This window comes from Perca fluviatilis, chromosome 11 (assembly GCF_010015445.1).
Source record: "Perca fluviatilis chromosome 11, GENO_Pfluv_1.0, whole genome shotgun sequence".
Taxonomy (NCBI): Eukaryota; Metazoa; Chordata; class Actinopteri; order Perciformes; family Percidae; genus Perca; species Perca fluviatilis.
In genome coordinates this window covers 12,674,464-12,691,727 of record NC_053122.1, presented here as the reverse complement: position 1 = coordinate 12,691,727, position 17,264 = coordinate 12,674,464, and the positions used below count along the sequence as shown (strand labels likewise).

Here is a 17,264-nt window from a genome sequence, read left to right as displayed (position 1 = left end):
ATCTTTCTTTTAACTGCTTAAAGCTGAGCTGGAGCGACTCACTCCCTTTAATGCAGTAATATCTTACCTCTCATATCGATCACATCGCTCATCCGTCTGGTCTTCCCCAGTCCTCCTGGACCTCCAGGTTTCTTGCTCCCCGACTGCACCGCTCTGCGCCTACTGGGGCTCGGAAACTGGCAGGCCAGAAACTTGGTCGGAAAACGCGGACTGGATCCAAAGCTTAAGTAGAAACAGGGCTGAAGAGGATTGTGTAAAGCCGTTGTAGCACAGCAGGAAAACATATCTCAGCTGTACGGTTAGAGAGAGAGAGAGAGGGTGTGTGTTCTTGTGTTTCCATACTTATAAGGACCAAAAATCCTTCACAAGGGTAGGAAGATAAGGAAAATCATACATCTTCAAATGTGTTTGGAGTCAGGGTTTGATAAGCAGTGGAGAGCTTTTTATAATGAACTTAGTGAGTGAATGTGGTCAATGCAGGTCCTCACAAGGATAGCAATACAAACATGCTCTCATGCATGTTTTGCACCAATATAAATGCCTTTATTTGTGCATAATGCACTGTGTGTATGCACACTCCCATCCACCACGAGCCAATAAAAGCTCAAACAGCAAACCTAGGCGTCTCCCCCTTGCTTAATGAGCCCAATAATGACCAACTGCCATGCAGCTATTAGACTCAATGTGAAGACGACTGACTGCAAGAGACAGAGTAGGTGGGGGTCAGCACCTCTAGGATATGTTTTGATTACAGCAATGGAGCTTTATGCAATGAAAATGATGAGGTATTTTCCTATTGTGCCGAAAAGACTGAGGGCGCCCATTTGTCTCCACTTTGCTGCAGTGTTTTGAAGAGCTGGGACTGGGGAGAGAAGTCACGAGGCTCTTTGTGGGGGGAGAATGGAGGGAGGAGATGAGGGGGAGTGAGGAGGGTTAAGTCACATTTGGATGCCAGAGATGGAGCAGAATTCCATGAGCAACATCTGGAATTCCAACTGCATCATGTAGGCCAGACACACAGCAGGAAGCGGCAATAAGGGGATGGTAGTTGGTTTGGATCTGTTTAATTGGCTTTTTGGACTACATCACAGTCACAATATATGTAAAGAAAGAATCATGTGTTTTGGGGGTTTTCTTTCTCAGCTAGTTTCAATAATGCAGCTTTATTCATGCATGATGTTTTTCTTGCTCAAATCATCTCAGTGGCCTGCACACAAGTCAGTCATTTAACTGTAGGTCACTATTTGATGTTTTCTGTCTTCCCCAGCTGATTCTGCAGAGTGAAGAAAAGATTCGCCTCAGCATAATTCTTCCCCACAGTCTCTCTCCTTTCTCTTCTCCCTGTGTAACTGGAGAGCTTTTTCTTCACTGTCTGCGAAATGACTCACTCCTTTTTCACAAAGCCCAACAAAAGACCAGACCACACTGCCCCGCACTCTTCCAGCGACCTCCTCTCCTCTGGCTCTCACATTTCACCCAGATAAATGAAAAGGTAATTTCTAGTCCTGATTCCAGTGCCACTGTCCACTTTCCACAAAAGCTGATTTACAAACATAAATTCCTCAATCCATTCCTCCATGCCAAGTGCCTCACATCACATCCACTAATCTCCAAATCTCATCTCTCTGTCCACATTGAACTCTACTCAGCAGACATCATTATCAAGCTCCTTTTATGTTCCTGTCTCTGTGCTGGACACTTCCTGTGCCTGTTTCAGTTGGCATGTGTATAGCCTGCAGGCTGATGAATGGAAACTTCCAAATAGGGGAAGTCCTGCTCTTGGCTATTGTGTCTCATAATGGCCAACCCCAAACATCATACTGTAATGTAATTGCAGGACCAACCTCAGAGAGAAGACTGAGTAACTTTCCCATTAAATGGGACTGAATGATTAACAGAGAATGGTTAGTGTTACACTCTGCCTGGCAACAAGGATGTGGGATGGTGGAAAGGCGCATTTCTAGTGAATGGCTATATAGGTTACACATGGTTTTCATTTTCATCAGTTAAAGCTCTGCCACATCCTGCACCAAGCACTACTACAGGAATACAACAAACAGGAACAGGGGGTTTCTCTCCCCCCCCACACACACACACACACACACACACACACACACACACACACACACACACACACACACACACACACACACACACACACACACACACACACACACACACACACACACACACACACACACACACACACACACACACACACACACACACACACACACACACACACACACACACACACACACACACACACACACACACACAACCCCGTCTTGAAATTTGGTACCAACACTCATGTTTATTGGAGGATCAATTGTAAAAATCTTAACTATTCATGCGAAACTAGTGACATCCCCACCAGCATTCAGCTGTACTTTGTGTTTGATGGCCATAACCAATGTTAGCATGCTAACTCGCTAAACTAAGACAATGAACATTCTAAACATTATTCCTGCTAAACATTAGCATGCTGACATTAGCATTAAGCTCGAAGCACCACTGTGCCCAAGTACAGCCTCACAGAGCTGTAGACTGATTTGATATGAATGTTTGTGGTTTCCATAGGACATCATACAAACCGCTGTGATATGCTGACCCAACACAGCGAAGAATACAGGATGACTAACTAGAAAGATTATAGACCTTTATCACAGCAGATATTCTGACGTGTCATAGCAGGAAAAGCACAGGTGTAACCACTAATGCTAACGTTCGCTCGATTTCCATTTAAGTGTCCCATTGAGCCAGCATGCACATATAACTGATGACATAAATGACCACCGTTAAGGTTATTAAGTACACCTGTGCGTTCCCTCCTATAACATGTCAGAATGCTGGGTCAATCGTGCCTCTGGGAATTTAACTCTCTATTCAAGTGCTTTCTTTTATTCATTATTTTAAAATAGACTTAGGAAGAGTGGTTCTTAGAGTGGAGCTGCTGGAATCCCACACTTACATGCTAGTCACACACACACACACACACACACACACACACACACACAAACCCCCACAACACACAACACACACACACACACACACACACACACACACACACACACACACACTATTTGTGGTGTACACTGCCAGTGAAAGTGAAAGAGAGGGATCAATACCTAATACTTTTTCCGTTGTGTCTGCATCTTATTATTCCATTTAGCTACATCACACAGAGCTATGCATGGAAATAACTTTCCCTATTAGTTCAACATAACTTTTTTGTGTGCCCCAGATGTCCCAATCTCAGTTTTTTTTTCGGTTTCATCAGATATTTTACCAATGGATTAGTTTGTTTTCCTAGCCATGCAGTTTTGCCAGCGTCTGCCCCCTGAGTGCTGAATCTGCTTAATGCTATCAGTTTAAAGCTACGTGCCTGCTTTTGTTACTCTTAACACAATGTCTGCACTTTGAATTGGGTGTGGTGCAGTGGGAGCCGTCTCTTTTAAATGTCGGAGGGAAGGTATTGTGTGGGCGAAACAAATTACAGGTGCAAGGAAGTTAAACAATCAACATTTCAACTTCTTTAGGTCGCTCTTTTTTCTTCATATGGCGTGGTTTCCCAAGCCCTGCAGAAAAACACCTCCATCACAGGAGATGCTGATTCAGGCTCTCCGAGTCCAGCTACCCTCGCCCTGACCCAGCCATATGCACAAGGAAACCCCCCTGCTTCGCTGAGGGCCTGGTCAGGATAGCTGGCACATTTCATCTGGCATCTAATTATATATACAGTCACTGTCTTAACTCTCAAGACCACAAGAAAGAAGCAGCAAGACTCCCCATCCCCACATCTCCTGCAGTCGGTTAATGAAGTATCACACAACCTCATGCTTGGTTTTTCTCCCTCTCGCCTCTTCGATCGCAATAAGGCACATCTGGTTTCCATAAGCACATACATGTCATCACAAAAAAAGGAGGGGCGAAAAAGGAAGAGAGGGCTGAAAGAGGAGGGGGAAGGGTGTGTATGTATCAAGGGAAGTTTAAACTTCAAGGAGTGGTAAGACTGACTGTCGAGATATCGCTGTCTTTCATCATCTCTCCGTCTTCTCACATGTGTTTTCATGACACAAGCCAGCTTCCCTACAGTCAAAAAAATAAAAGGAAATCTATAAGAGCGTGTATGCATATGGAGGGAGTGTGAGGGAAACCATGGGTAAATAGGATACAGACAGAGAAAGAAAACTCCAAGTCATAGGAGAGTCAGAGGAAAGTCGGTGAGACACGCAGAGATCACAAAGGCCACATCAGAGGTTGCCTTTGAAAGTGGAGCTCAGAGGGTCTCTATATGCTGAGTTCCTAACAGTGCTGGACACAAAGACCTATGTGGTTACACTGAGGAGGGGAGGAGAAGAGGAGGCGGGGGGGGGACGGACTGCTTACAGAGCGAAAACATATTGTTTTTACTGCCCCATTCATCAGCATGAGAGTGGCCTTGCTCAGCTGACTGGCTGATCATGGAGAGGCCTTTACCACTGACCTGAGCTCTCCACCAGACACAGGTGGTCTGCTGTGGTCCTCCAGCTGTCACTGGTGGTTCTCTAGAAGACCCACAACCGTGGAAACATTATTTAGAGTCATCTCTCCATCTGTTGACAGTGCTGTCCAGCTCTTTCAACTTTAAATTTGCTAGAGGGCTCTTTACCAAGACTGGCCTTCCTGGTCGTGAGTCGTTACCATAGAGATTTTTTAAATACGTCTGCTTTGAGTCGTAAGGTTTATGCTCCTTCCTGACTGTGAAGGACAAAAGAAATCTGTGCAAGTTGGTGGAAACCACCTTTATGTGTGGTTTATCCAGTCTGGAAGTTTCAGCTAGTCCTCAGGTTTGTCCTAAAGGCCCTGACACACCAACCCTGAAAAATCGGCCGTCGGACAGTCTGGCGAGGTCAGTGACTCAAGCCTGTTCGGTGTGTTCCGTGCCGTCGTCCGTTGGAGGGGCTGTCGGCCTTCATTTTGGCTGATTCGGACTCAATGACCAATCAGATTGCTGGAGTTCTAGCCCTTGACTAGCGAATCGGTGCACTTATGTTAGCTTGACGAACGCCTCTCAATGTATTACGTCTCGCACACGCGCAGAATGTACGCTCAAGTTGGCGTCGTTTCGGTGTGTTCCGAGGCACTTTTTTGACCTCGGAGAGCCGACCGATTAGTCCGACTGCCTTTTCTGCCGATGGCCAGCCGTCGGGTTGGCGTGTCAGGGCCTTATGACTTCCTACAGTGCGTTTACCACAAGCAAATGGGAACCTACACTCCGTTGCATTAACATTCCTCTCAACATCATTTCCAGTTGCAGCAGGCAGCAGTTTGTGGCGAAAAAGCTCCGATAAACCCACTGCGTGCTACCTGCCGAGCATCGAATGGCAGATAGAAAAAGTTTTGACATATTTCCACTGCGTAGTTCAACTTGACTCGACTCACTTTTGGTAGCAGGTCCTTTTCTCCATTTCGTTTTCCACTGGGGATAGCACCCCCACAGCGTAGGCGGGATTTTCAGCTGATCGCCATAGCGCCACCACGTGAAACTGCCGTGACATTATCTTTAATGCAACACTCACTGAATCCTTTCATCTGCAAACAAACGGGAACAAACTGCACTTGGTCCACTGTACAGCGTGGTGCAGGCCGTAGTTTTGTGGGCTGACATTTTATAAAATCTGGGTCCAGTGAATATAAATAAATTGTGGCCACTATTAACGTTTCTCTGCCATTTAAAAATGTCGGGTTTGTGCAGGATGTCCCAAGAAATGGACAGAGCATTGTTTCCCTGAATTAGACCAGACCTAAAAGGAGGATGAATATTGGACTGGAATTTGCAGGTCACCAGTAACATGACTCCAAAAAATGCCAAAGTTGATCCGTTTCTGCTGGATGTGTAAATAGGCAAGTGTTTGCTAATATGTTTGCCATAACAACTTTATATATGTAAATCCTTTCAGCTTGCTTCACTAAATAAAATAAAAAAAATAAAGAAAAGGGTGTAAAGGCGGTAGCGGGCCTTATCCAACTTTAGTCTGGAATGACATTTTCTTTGAGGAACTCATTGCCTCAATATTGTAGGCTTTATTGACCGTGTCATTAACTTGCCTTCTCTCTTTACTCCAGCTCTGTTTTTTACTTTATCACACGGTCCTCAGAAACAATCTCTTCCAACTTTCCATTTGGCTAACACATCATCACTTTGCCCTAAACTTAAACTTATCTTCAAAACCTCCAACTGCCTGGCACAAACCGACACACAGACACACATGCATGCTCACATACATGCTCCTCTCCGCCTGCTTGCTAGATAAAACCGTCAAATCTCTCATTCATTCCAACTAGGCTGCCTCCGTTCGAAATTTGTTCTTGGGTTGCCAGAGAGATGCCAGGGTGAAGGATTCACTGGTCCACAAAGAGTCCAGACACAGTGTTGCATCAGGGCAGAAGAATGTTCTGCTCAGCGACCATAGGACTGTAATTACATAGAAACACTGCTGAGCTCTGCAGGATGAACGTCAAGACCAGAGAGATGGAACAAGGGAATAGAAGAGGGCAAAAACATGATTTACAGCAGACAGAGAAGGGAAGGGTGGCTAACACAGAATACGGTACAGAGGGTAAACACTCCCAACTTGGAAAAAGGACAAGATTAGGATAAATGTTAAATGAAAGAAAATGCCATTGGTCACTGCTAATTATTCTCTACCTTTATATTCGGTTTTTATTTGACTGCATGAAGTCATTCCCCTTTTGTCAAATGCCCTGACTGACTGGTCCACAATATGGTGTGACTGACACCTTGTGGATTCTTGTGGAAGTGTAACCACAGATTTAACAGCATGCTTAGCTTGAACTAAGCTATGTATTCCCAGTAACTAGTGAGAAGTTACATTTTTTGCATCCCTGGGACCAATGAAGAACATAAATTACAAATCCTCCAGCAGGAAGATTGGAAAAGAAATGTCACAGTAATTTCAAATTTCAATTTTTTATTATTTATACATTCACCACTGATAGGCGTACTCAAAGAAGAAATTTAAAAACAAACCTTTGTACTAAAATGATAAAATAAAAGGTAACAAAAACAAAATGGTTAGAAAACTCATAATGCAACCTCCCCTCTTGGGCCTGTATTGACGCTACAGGGTAAGAGAACTGGAGGAAGAGGAGGGAGGAATAAGAGAATCAATGATAAGGACATAATCATAACTTGTGTCAAGTGACAGACATCGATTCTCCTCCAAGGAGATTCGGAGCCATCGCTTAACTGAACAGGGAGAGGAACACTGCATTGCCTTAGTAGTTATTCCACACCTGTCCAAAAATACCCCAGAGCTGCCTTATTTAAAGACGTGATTTTAAGTAATCTTATATGTCTGTACAAAATGCCAAACACACCTATTCCAATATTTTCAGATTTATGCAAGCCTCTGCACAGAGGGCAGATTTTTCTATTTAGGCAGGATTGGCAAGGAGAGCCTTGGACTACATGCAGCAACAAAAGGATTCCTCATCCAGATTTTAGAGCTGTTAAAAACACTGAGGCGACAACAGTTGATTGCAAATCATAATTGGCACCTACACTTTGGGGCAAATGGGGAACATGAGGGGAAATTATTAAAATTACCCAGCGTGCCATACTGCAAAACCGTCAAGACAAAAATTTAAGAAAAAGAGGCAAAAGTATAAAGAAAATATATCAAAGCTTGACAGAAGTGCGACATACAGCACTCTGGGAAACAACACCGCAAAAAAAAAAAAAAAAAAAACATGGTCCCCTTTAAGCCTGACTGTGTGTAAGTGTAGATGTGCAATAAAAAAGGTGACAATTTGAGAGATGGTGACGACATCAGTTGGTCCTCTGTTGGGTCTTAGTTGTAACAAAGTACATGTAGTGAAAGGCAAATGGAAGAGGGTGGTCTCTAGGACAGTTCCATCAGTTGATTGGCCATTAACGTCGCCTTTCTCGTGGGTCGCTGCGGCTGCGTGAGCGTCTGCCCACGCCTGCTCCACGGCCCTCTGGCCTACGGTAGCCATCCCTGCGTTTGTCATTCTCCCTCTCCCTCTCCCTGTCTCTGTCTCTACCTCTGTCTCTGTCCCTCTCTCTGTCCCTGTCCTTTTCCTTCTCACCCTCACTTCGCTCTCCAGTTGGGCCGCCTCCAGCTTTCACCCTCTCCTTGCGCTCCTCTTCCCTTTTTTTCTCCTCCTCTTCATCTTGCTCCTTCCTCCGTTTCTCACGCTCCTTCATCCGTTCTGCTTTGGCAGCTTCCCGTTGGACAAACTACAATGAATAGAATGCACAGATCAATACTTTTCAGACTTTAAGGACTTGAATTAGATATCTATGCCATGTACTTAAAATTGTGCATTAAAAGCAGCAAGCAAAGTGTATGAACGGGTTGTGTCTCACCTGTTCCTCTGTAAGTGGAAGCCAGTATATGCAAGGAGCTGCTTTAGTTTTGCGGAACAGATCATCAAGCAGCTTTGCAGGGGGATCCTCAGCCATTTTCTCTGCCAAAAACATTCATAATATTAAAACGATTTACACGAGTATGCCTCAAATGCGCAAACCTTCTGTGTTTTTGTTTAGTTATTTTTTTTTATTTTATTTATTTTTTTGTCTTGGTTGTTTATTTTAAGGGGTTACGGGTGGGCTAAAACGAGGGCTTTGTTCTTTACTCAGTAGCTGTATTCCTGTATGTTGTATGTGCCCTGAGGAAATTTAATAAGGATATGTTTTATAAAAAAAAAAAAAAAAAAAAAAAAAAACGATTTACACTTTCCAAAAGCCCAAGGTGACATCTTCAACTGCCTAGTCTTACAAATGAGAAGGTGGAACCAACGAATATTTCAAATTTTTTTTCATCTTGGGAAGAAAAAAAGAAAAAACAAAAAAAAGCATAATTTGTTGCGACAATCTATTAAAGTTTCAGCTCTACATAGTATTGACCAAAATTCTATTTTACCTAATGTTAATGCAGTCTAATGTCATGCCTGCATGTCTTACCCTTCTTCTCAGTCTTCTTCTCCTTGCTCTTTCCCCTCTCCTTGCGGCGCCTCTCTCTGGAGCGTGACCTCCGGGGACCTTCCTCCTTCTCTTCACCGGGTTTCCCAAATTCTTTGACCTTGTCGCGATCCCACTCCCGCTCTGCTCTAGCCTTCTCTCGGCGCTCCATCTCACGCTCACGCTCGGCCCACTGGTCTCGCTCAGGGAGGAGAGAGGGCAGGGCCGATGTTCGACCACGGCCAGAGCCAGGCGCCCGTTCCTCTGCTCCGGGTTTGCCAGCTACACCCAAGCCTTTGTGGAAGTCCAGCTACAAAGCAGAGATAGGCTTAGGCTACAGATGGTTAAGCAGTGTGGGTGTAAGAGAAAAACAGACCGATATCAGTAAGGTCTTACCTCATCCTGCTGGCAGAAGTCTACGTTAAGGACTTTTGGGTTGCTCTGAGGCCATTTCACTCCATGAAGAGCTGCCCGTGTAGCAACTGCCTCCTCTGAGCTACCGTACTAAACACAGAGAGAAGAGGGTAGCTCCATGAGACACCGAAGAACCTTCCACAGGCCAAAAGCAGTCTGGCTCAGATCTACAGTCCTCTATCAGAGAAAACACATGCTCATAAAAACTCACAGTGACATAGCAGTGAGACTTGATTTTGTCAATCCAGAAGCCCTCCTCCACCACAGTGCCAGTTCTGCCGAGCAGTTCCTTTAGCTGCCCCAGAGTGAACGGCCTCACCTAAACAAAATATTACAGAGCAATTATCAAGACTGCTTTACACAATTAATAACAGTGTAAGCAAAAATACCAAGCACACATACACTAACAATATTAATGTATATAGAATGAAGATGAACAAAAACTGCACATTGAGTTTAAGACTACAAATATAAATTATACCATGGTCTGGGTGGATACTCAATTCTGATTGGCTGCAGGGTGTCCATTAAAAAGTGATATAGGACACCTTCTTACGAGTTCTGGTGAAACTGACTGTTTACGGTTCTAAATGAAGGTGCTTCATTAAATGGAAAAGAACATCTGAACGTTTTATTTCCAACACTGAGTGTAGTCCATCAGTTCCTCGTCCTTTGAACACCACAGGATGCTGCAAGAAATAAGTTACACTGCTCCTCTGAACTGACTTGGTTACACAGCGATCATCTCTCATCCCATTCACTGTTCAACACCAACTTCAGGCTGCAGCCGGCAGTACACATGGCGCATCATTTGTTCGTGAAAGTCTTTATTGATTTGGGGACAATGGGATGGCTGGATAGCTAGCCTGTCTTGATGGTAAACATACCGTCAAATTATATTTACACAATTGTATTGACTTTGAATCTTGCTAGCATAAAGTTAGCTTTCTGGCTCGTAGCTGTCTGAACCAAAGGGTTCTATCACCCATTGCCAAGCGCAGAAAGTTGTGTCTATGTCCATCCTATTTACTGGAGCAGTGAATACTGTTTGCATTGCATAAGAACCTTATTGGATGGGAATGATTGTTCCAGGTATTAGTCAAACCCTCAGGTGTTACCAGGTTAACAGGGAGTTTTTGTTAAAAAATAAAATTTTAAAAAAACATTAGATTTTGATTGTAAAACACAAATGAATGGTCTTTAAAAAACAAAAAGATAAAAATAAAAAATCATATTTGGCAAGTGAGCATGGTATAAGTGAGTTAATGCCCTTCGAGGTGTCCCTTATAAGGTAATTAATGGAGTTCGGCGGAGGCAACCATTTTACGCGCTTTCGTCCATTAATTCCTGATAATAGACACCTCGTCGGGCATTAACCCGCGCATATTTTTTCTTTTAAGAAAGTGACAGGTGGTTAGGGTTATGAACAATGCACTGAGGTTGATGGAAGTGTGTAAATGAAGATGCATAATGCGGTTATAATAATAGGTGCCTTATAATCTAAAAAAAGAAAAGAAAAAGGAAATCAGTCCTGACCTGCACGGTTAGTAAAGTCCATGTCAAGGATAATCCTGGCATCATTTCATATAAATTCAATTTATTATTATTATTTATTATATTTTTATTAACAACAAATGCCCAGAAAACCTCAAAACCACTATTGTGAGGCTATGGCTACATACCAAAGCCTGGCGTACTTGGCATATGCCTCTGTGCCAAAAAACTCCACTGTCATCCAAAAACTAATATAAGCGAGACAGACTGTTGCACCTTCATTACAATGAACACAGGCATTGTTTATTCAGAATTAATTCTGTAACAGCATGCTTTAACTCTGAGAGCAGCCATGTCGAGTATACATCACTGTGCATGCTCCGGGAAGTCATTGTGGGTTTCTATTGCTGGTTCTACTAAAGTCATGTTCATCATATTGACGCAATTTGTCCACCAACGCAAACTGTAGGGCTCTTTTATGGATGAGGTTGATTTTTCCACAATCCTTCCATGGGATTTGTTTATAATAAAAAAAGTTATCTTTTTTTATCTTGTCCTTTAGGTAAAATATGCTTGTTCCTTCTTGTAAGGAGGTTAATTAGTTTCTTCACTAAAAAAAAAAAAAAAAGAGCCTGTAAAATGTAAAATGCCGTAGCATTTTGGACTAAATAAAGCCAATATACTGAGGGACAAAAGGCTGGGTCAGTTTAGGGGTATATGCCTGCTACCACAGACAACAGCATTACCACTAATCAGTGCACACTATATCAATAAATGTAAAGTAGAGCGTTCTCTCACCAGGTTGCTGATATGAACAATGTTGGAGACTTTGCCGCGAGGTGGCGAGGGCTGCCGGGCCGTGCGAACAGGGTCGTCGATTGTGATGGAAACACCCGTTTTTTGCTGGCTGATGGAGCGGCGAATGAGGGTCTCGCTGGGGGTCACTAGGATAAAGAAGGAAGAACAGTCAACATAGTGTCTTAAGTAACACTGACCTTATATTTGTTATAAATGTATAACAAATACTCAATAGAATTATTTGTTTTATTACATCTTAACAAAAATCAAGTCCTATCCGTTACCTATACCTGGATAACCGGATGTCAATGCAGCATGTAAAGTATAGTGTGTAGACTATGTATTGCCTGTTGTTATTGTGTTATTACAAAAGGAAAATAATTATTAGCTTTAAGATAAATCAATATCTAAATCAAATATTGGGAATTATTTTTTGATGACTTTAAAGCTAGACAAAGACCATCTTGTGATGGATCCATTACCAGTGTTAGTTTCTACATCATGGCTGGTATGTGATGGAGACTGCGTTTCCACAGCTCCAGGAAATGAGGTGTCCATCTTCTCTTCATGCACCCTTGTTGTCATCTCTCTGTCTCCCTGTGGGTCATCCTCCTCCAACTCCTCATGTCTGCTCCTCTTTGTCTCTTTCTCTCCATTCTCCTGGCTCTCCGAGTGCACCACCTGCAATAGAGGGAAAGTATCAACGCAAGCAATTCTCGATTAAGAGATGAATGTAACCTTGGACTTTCATGAGAAGCTCATGTAAAAACAGTTAAAAGCTGTAGACCTACCTGTGTGACAGTGCGACGGATCTGAAGATCCTGGTCAGAGCACTCCCTCTCTTCGTCCTCAGCACCAGAGAGGACAGCTTCCTCTGGGTGCAGGTCCACTATTGCCTCCTGCCCGAGACACGGGCGAATGTCTGGGATCAGAGACTAAGAACAGAGACAAGGCACAAAATAAATGCAGGGCCATTCAACATTCAACACAGAGGACAGATGCACTAGAAGTGCCTCACAGTGCATCTATGCATCCACAAGAGCATTACCAGCTACCTCAATGTAATATCAGTCTTAATATGCTGCAAATACCTTGAGTGAATCTGTGGTGATACTGATGGAAGGTTTCTTGGCAGTGACAGCTGTGCTGGAGCCCCACCTCCTCTTGCGACCGGCCGCGGCCCCAGAGTCCTGCTCCCCCTCTGCACTGCCAGTGCCTGGGGACGATTTACTGCCTGGTAAGACAGGAAGAAGGAAACTTGTTGAATCCTCCGGGACGTGGCATATACGGCATAAGCGGACATAACATCACAAATGCATGCACACAACAGTCTTCTGGCTCCCAATGTTTGATATATGGATGGTCATTCAATCCACATTAAAGATTTATTTATGTAGAGTTCTCAAACCATAAACTAATAATGGCATGAATACATACATTGTAAATAACTAAAAGGCAAACAAATCCAACACTAATCATCAGTTATATATGCTGTTAAAGAATAGAGCAAGTCGGTAGGGTGTACTTACTGCTAATAGAGATCTTACGAGCTGAGAAGGCCTTTGGTGTCTGAAACACAAGAAGATAAAAAAACCCCGATACATAGGAGAGGTGAGAGGCAGACACCAAGTGGTTAAGGACAGGTTGTAAGAAAGGTGGAAAAATAACTGGAAGGGAGACAAGTAGGGGCTGAGAGTGAATGATAGAAACCGCTGTGCAGTCTTTTTTCAAATTCAAGTCTACTGAATGGCAGCGAGATGTTTTTGTACTGGTAGTTTAAAGTGCATGCTATTCATATTTATTTGACAATCTACACCAATAGATTATTTAATATAACTTGCTTTTGAAGAGTAAACTAAGTTGCAGTCTCTGTCATACAAAGGAGGTCCTGGTGGAAATACTGCAGTTTAAAGTCGTTTTTAAACTTTGTGTCTGAATAGACAAATCCAACTAGTTTCACAGAAGTGAAAAATCAACTAAGATTAAAGACAGAAGTATAGAAAAATTTTGATTAAACTGCAGTGGCCACAAATAAGATAAACATTTTTTTTTTTTTTTTTTTTAAATGCTGCTTCTTCCAGCAAAGACTACACAGAGTATAACTGGAAACTATGCATTTTCAAAATAACTATGAAATATAACATTGAGTAAACGTCTACTTATTCCCTGGTACCACTGACACCTGATCCTTACTGGTTTGGATATGGCCCAATCACGACTGCATGTACTGTATCTAGGCAACAAGGGTCCAATCAAAGATGGCTGAGATGTTTGGATGGAAATCTGAAAGCGTGTTGGCTGGCAGGATGGGATCAATAGTTCATTTGAGTAGGGGCTCTGAAATGCTTTTGGCCAAAGTGTTCATCCTCAGGTGTTTTGGCATTAGTCCTTTTAAAAATGTGGCAGGTTCTTTTAACAACCGTGGGAAACAATGAGTCCAATGAGCTGGAGACCAGATGTTGAATGCTGTTAACAGTCACTGTGCGCACAAACCCCAAATTTTGACTTTAGTGTTCAGTTGTCTTTGAGGCGCAGTAAGTTCATACTGAAACTTGCAAAGTAGCAAAAATCTGGAGATGGAACCCAAACTAAGTCTTTCTTCAGTTCAAATAAAAACTGTCAAGGCCATTGAGTCCAGGTAAAAAGCTTTGGCCTCTTTGAAAACTCATTTAGTATCCAAGGGTATTTGCTGGAGAATTCTGAATCCCATTCCAATAGATTAAAAAAATCCAAAATGTCCTTTGTCAAGCATGTTACAGTCTCCAACCCTATTAGATGGCATGTCCATAATGCACCACAGTTCTTTGCAAGTGGGTTAAAAAAGTCTTAAAGTGAAACAATAGAAAAACTCTTCCGTTGTTGAGAGTTTCACAGCAGCCTTGACATGATGCGAGCACACATCCTTGCTTGTCTTGCCTGATTAGTGGATAAAAGGCTAAGAGAGGTGGGCCACATTGACTAGCCAACTCCTTTGAATCTTCTGGTCCAATAAATAGCCAGCCATATCCATGAAAATTAGGCAGCCTTTGTTGCCAGGGGTCTCCCTCTGCAGTGCAGCCTTGGGGGCTTATCTGTGGTCAACTCTGGATTCTTGGGGACAGTGGAACAGGTGCAGCAGTAGCAGTAGTAGTAGTAGTAGTAGTAGTAGTAGTAGTAGTATGCAGGTACCAATAGGGGCAATGGAAGAGGCATGAGCACCTTTATAACAAAGCAATCATTTGGGGTTTAAACATCAGCCACAGTGAGAAAATACCCTTGCTGTTTCTGCATATGACAGTGCCAACAAAGGTTTTATAAACAGCCATAAAAAAAAATGCAACTTCCAACACATTTTAAATGTAGAGAAAAGATTTCCAACAAAGAACAGACATATAACCAAATGACCTATACTGTAATGTATCCAGGTTAATAAAAACTCAACTATAAAAAAAGATTCAACAATAAAAGAACAAATGGGTCCGTCCATCTAAGTCCTCAGCTACCAACAGCTTGGAGGACCAAGATGATTCATGGTTCTTCAGGGGCCTTACCTCCTCACTGGTCTCTGGAAGCTTCTCTGGCTCTGCCATGGCAGTCTCCTTCAACTGCCTGCATAGTGTGAAAAACACATAGTAACAGGAAAAGAGGGAACAGATGAGCGGCCCGTTAGGAAAAAAATTATCTTTTTAAAATTTATTTTTAAAAATCAGGTAATGACAATTTTGTTTTTATCAAGGCTAATAAATACATGCAACAGAGTTTAACAGAATCAATGAAACACAATATTAAAGCCAATACCACTTGTTTGAAACTGACTTACCAAAAATGTAAGTCAATTTTATAAATAATTTAAAAATTATGCGACAATCTGGTAATGCATAATGCCTTCTCCGCATATGGGTATGTAATCAAAATAATTAGCAAATGCCTTGGTATTTAGTCAGCAATTACATGACGTACAGTAACCTGTAGTTAAATGGGCTAAACATGCAAAAGCACTACTATGTTCCTTTGAATCTCATTTAGCTACAATACAATTTAAATCATGGGGCCATAAAAATAGATATTGTTATTTAAAAGAACCACAAGGCAGCAATGAAAAACATAAAAAAATCTCAGCAGATGAGATGCTAAAATAACGGCACCTTAAGCGCATCTCACTGTTGACCACAGTCACTTTGTCATTTCACAATACATTGCTCTTAATTCTCCAGTGGGGGTTGAATGACTGAGCAGAGTAGAGGAGTCACGGAATGCAGAGCGACCGCAGTCCTCCTTCAGACCTGCCGAGTCCGTTTACACCGAATCAATCGGCCATCGACAGTCACACAATGCCTCACAAATGAGCGCGCGCCTCACGTTCTCATGTCTTCCTCATGCGCGCACACGTGAACACGTCCACTCATTCCGACTTAACTTAGGAGAACTTCACAGCAAAGACACAAACTGCTCCCGTTAAAACGCAGCATAGAGGCTGCGACTGTTACTGAAACGACTGCGTCGCAACGAGCCACCTCTCTCCCCTCTCTCTTATCACCAGAGACTACTCTTCTTTGAACGCATTCATGTCCGTATCGGTTGGCAAACAAAACCTAAGACGGAGAAACCCTCGCCTGCTGTTTAGCTGAGCCGCTGTATGGAAAACCTTCTGCTGCATCGGCAGCTAAAGCCATCGTCGGGGCACAGCCATGTTGCAAGGAATAATTAAAAAAAAAAAAAAAAAAAAGATCGTGTAGAAAAAGGACCCGCATCTTCTCCGCCACACCGGCTTCAAGGCAGTCTCATCAATCGCCTGATGGGAAAGTCACTACCCAGCATCTCTTATGACACCGTTTTATTAGAGCTAAGGCTCTAATGGAGCAGGATTGCTGCTGATGGTAATGACCAAGTGATCTTACAAAGCAACATTTGTCAACATATAAACAGTGGCCACATCCTTCTCATTGTTAATGAAATAATGTAATAAAAAAATAAAAACAGCCTTGCTGGCACTGATTACAATTTTTACCATATCACACTTTCATCCTTTGAGAGCACTGGAGCTGATGTCTGGCGACTATTACTACGGTTGAAAATAAGCCGGCTGGCAAACACTGGCACTTTTACATAAATGTTGATTAATTAGATGTTCCACCAAAAACAACACAATTGTGATTGGTATAGATAGGCATAGAAATGCAAACAACCGCTGATCGTTTATTCTATCCAGGAATGTTATGTGGACTAGCCAGACCTTCCACCGCAGCGCTGTGGAGATAGGTGTGGCAATGCGAGATAAATCAACTCTAAAATTGGGAAAATATCCCTTCAACCTTATAACTCTGCCTTTTTCTCACCGTGGGCTTCATGTAAAGCTGCATTAAACTATCATACATACGTGATTATGTTTTCATATCAATGTTTTTATCAACTAGCACTATAAGAATATTTTTTAAGAGTGCCACAAAATTTAAAATTTTAGAGCACCCATGACTATTCTAAAATTCATCAATGCATTTCATTGGTGCTTCCTACCTTATATATAATGTTATTTCATTTATTAAATTTAAGTTGACCGTTTCCACGGTGCACAATGTTATTTTAATTGTAT

The 17,264-nt window shown here is 42.5% G+C and overlaps 1 protein-coding gene across 1 annotated transcript in view; it reads right to left on the bottom strand.

Moving 5' to 3' along the window:
- Positions 1–7,031: 7,031 nt before the first annotated feature.
- acin1a (apoptotic chromatin condensation inducer 1a) overlaps positions 7,032–17,264 on the bottom strand; it is a 19,465-nt gene continuing 9,232 nt past the window's right edge. Inside the window, exons 8-18 of the mRNA XM_039816761.1 lie at positions 15,226–15,283; positions 13,225–13,264; positions 12,787–12,929; positions 12,487–12,630; positions 12,178–12,376; positions 11,696–11,841; positions 9,615–9,722; positions 9,386–9,493; positions 8,993–9,299; positions 8,396–8,496; positions 7,032–8,266 (exon numbers count right to left, since the gene is read on the bottom strand). Of these exons, the coding sequence (XP_039672695.1) occupies positions 7,937–8,266; positions 8,396–8,496; positions 8,993–9,299; positions 9,386–9,493; positions 9,615–9,722; positions 11,696–11,841; positions 12,178–12,376; positions 12,487–12,630; positions 12,787–12,929; positions 13,225–13,264; positions 15,226–15,283 (1,684 nt within the window). The 3' untranslated portion in view covers positions 7,032–7,936. The remainder of the gene's footprint in view (positions 8,267–8,395; positions 8,497–8,992; positions 9,300–9,385; positions 9,494–9,614; positions 9,723–11,695; positions 11,842–12,177; positions 12,377–12,486; positions 12,631–12,786; positions 12,930–13,224; positions 13,265–15,225; positions 15,284–17,264) is intronic.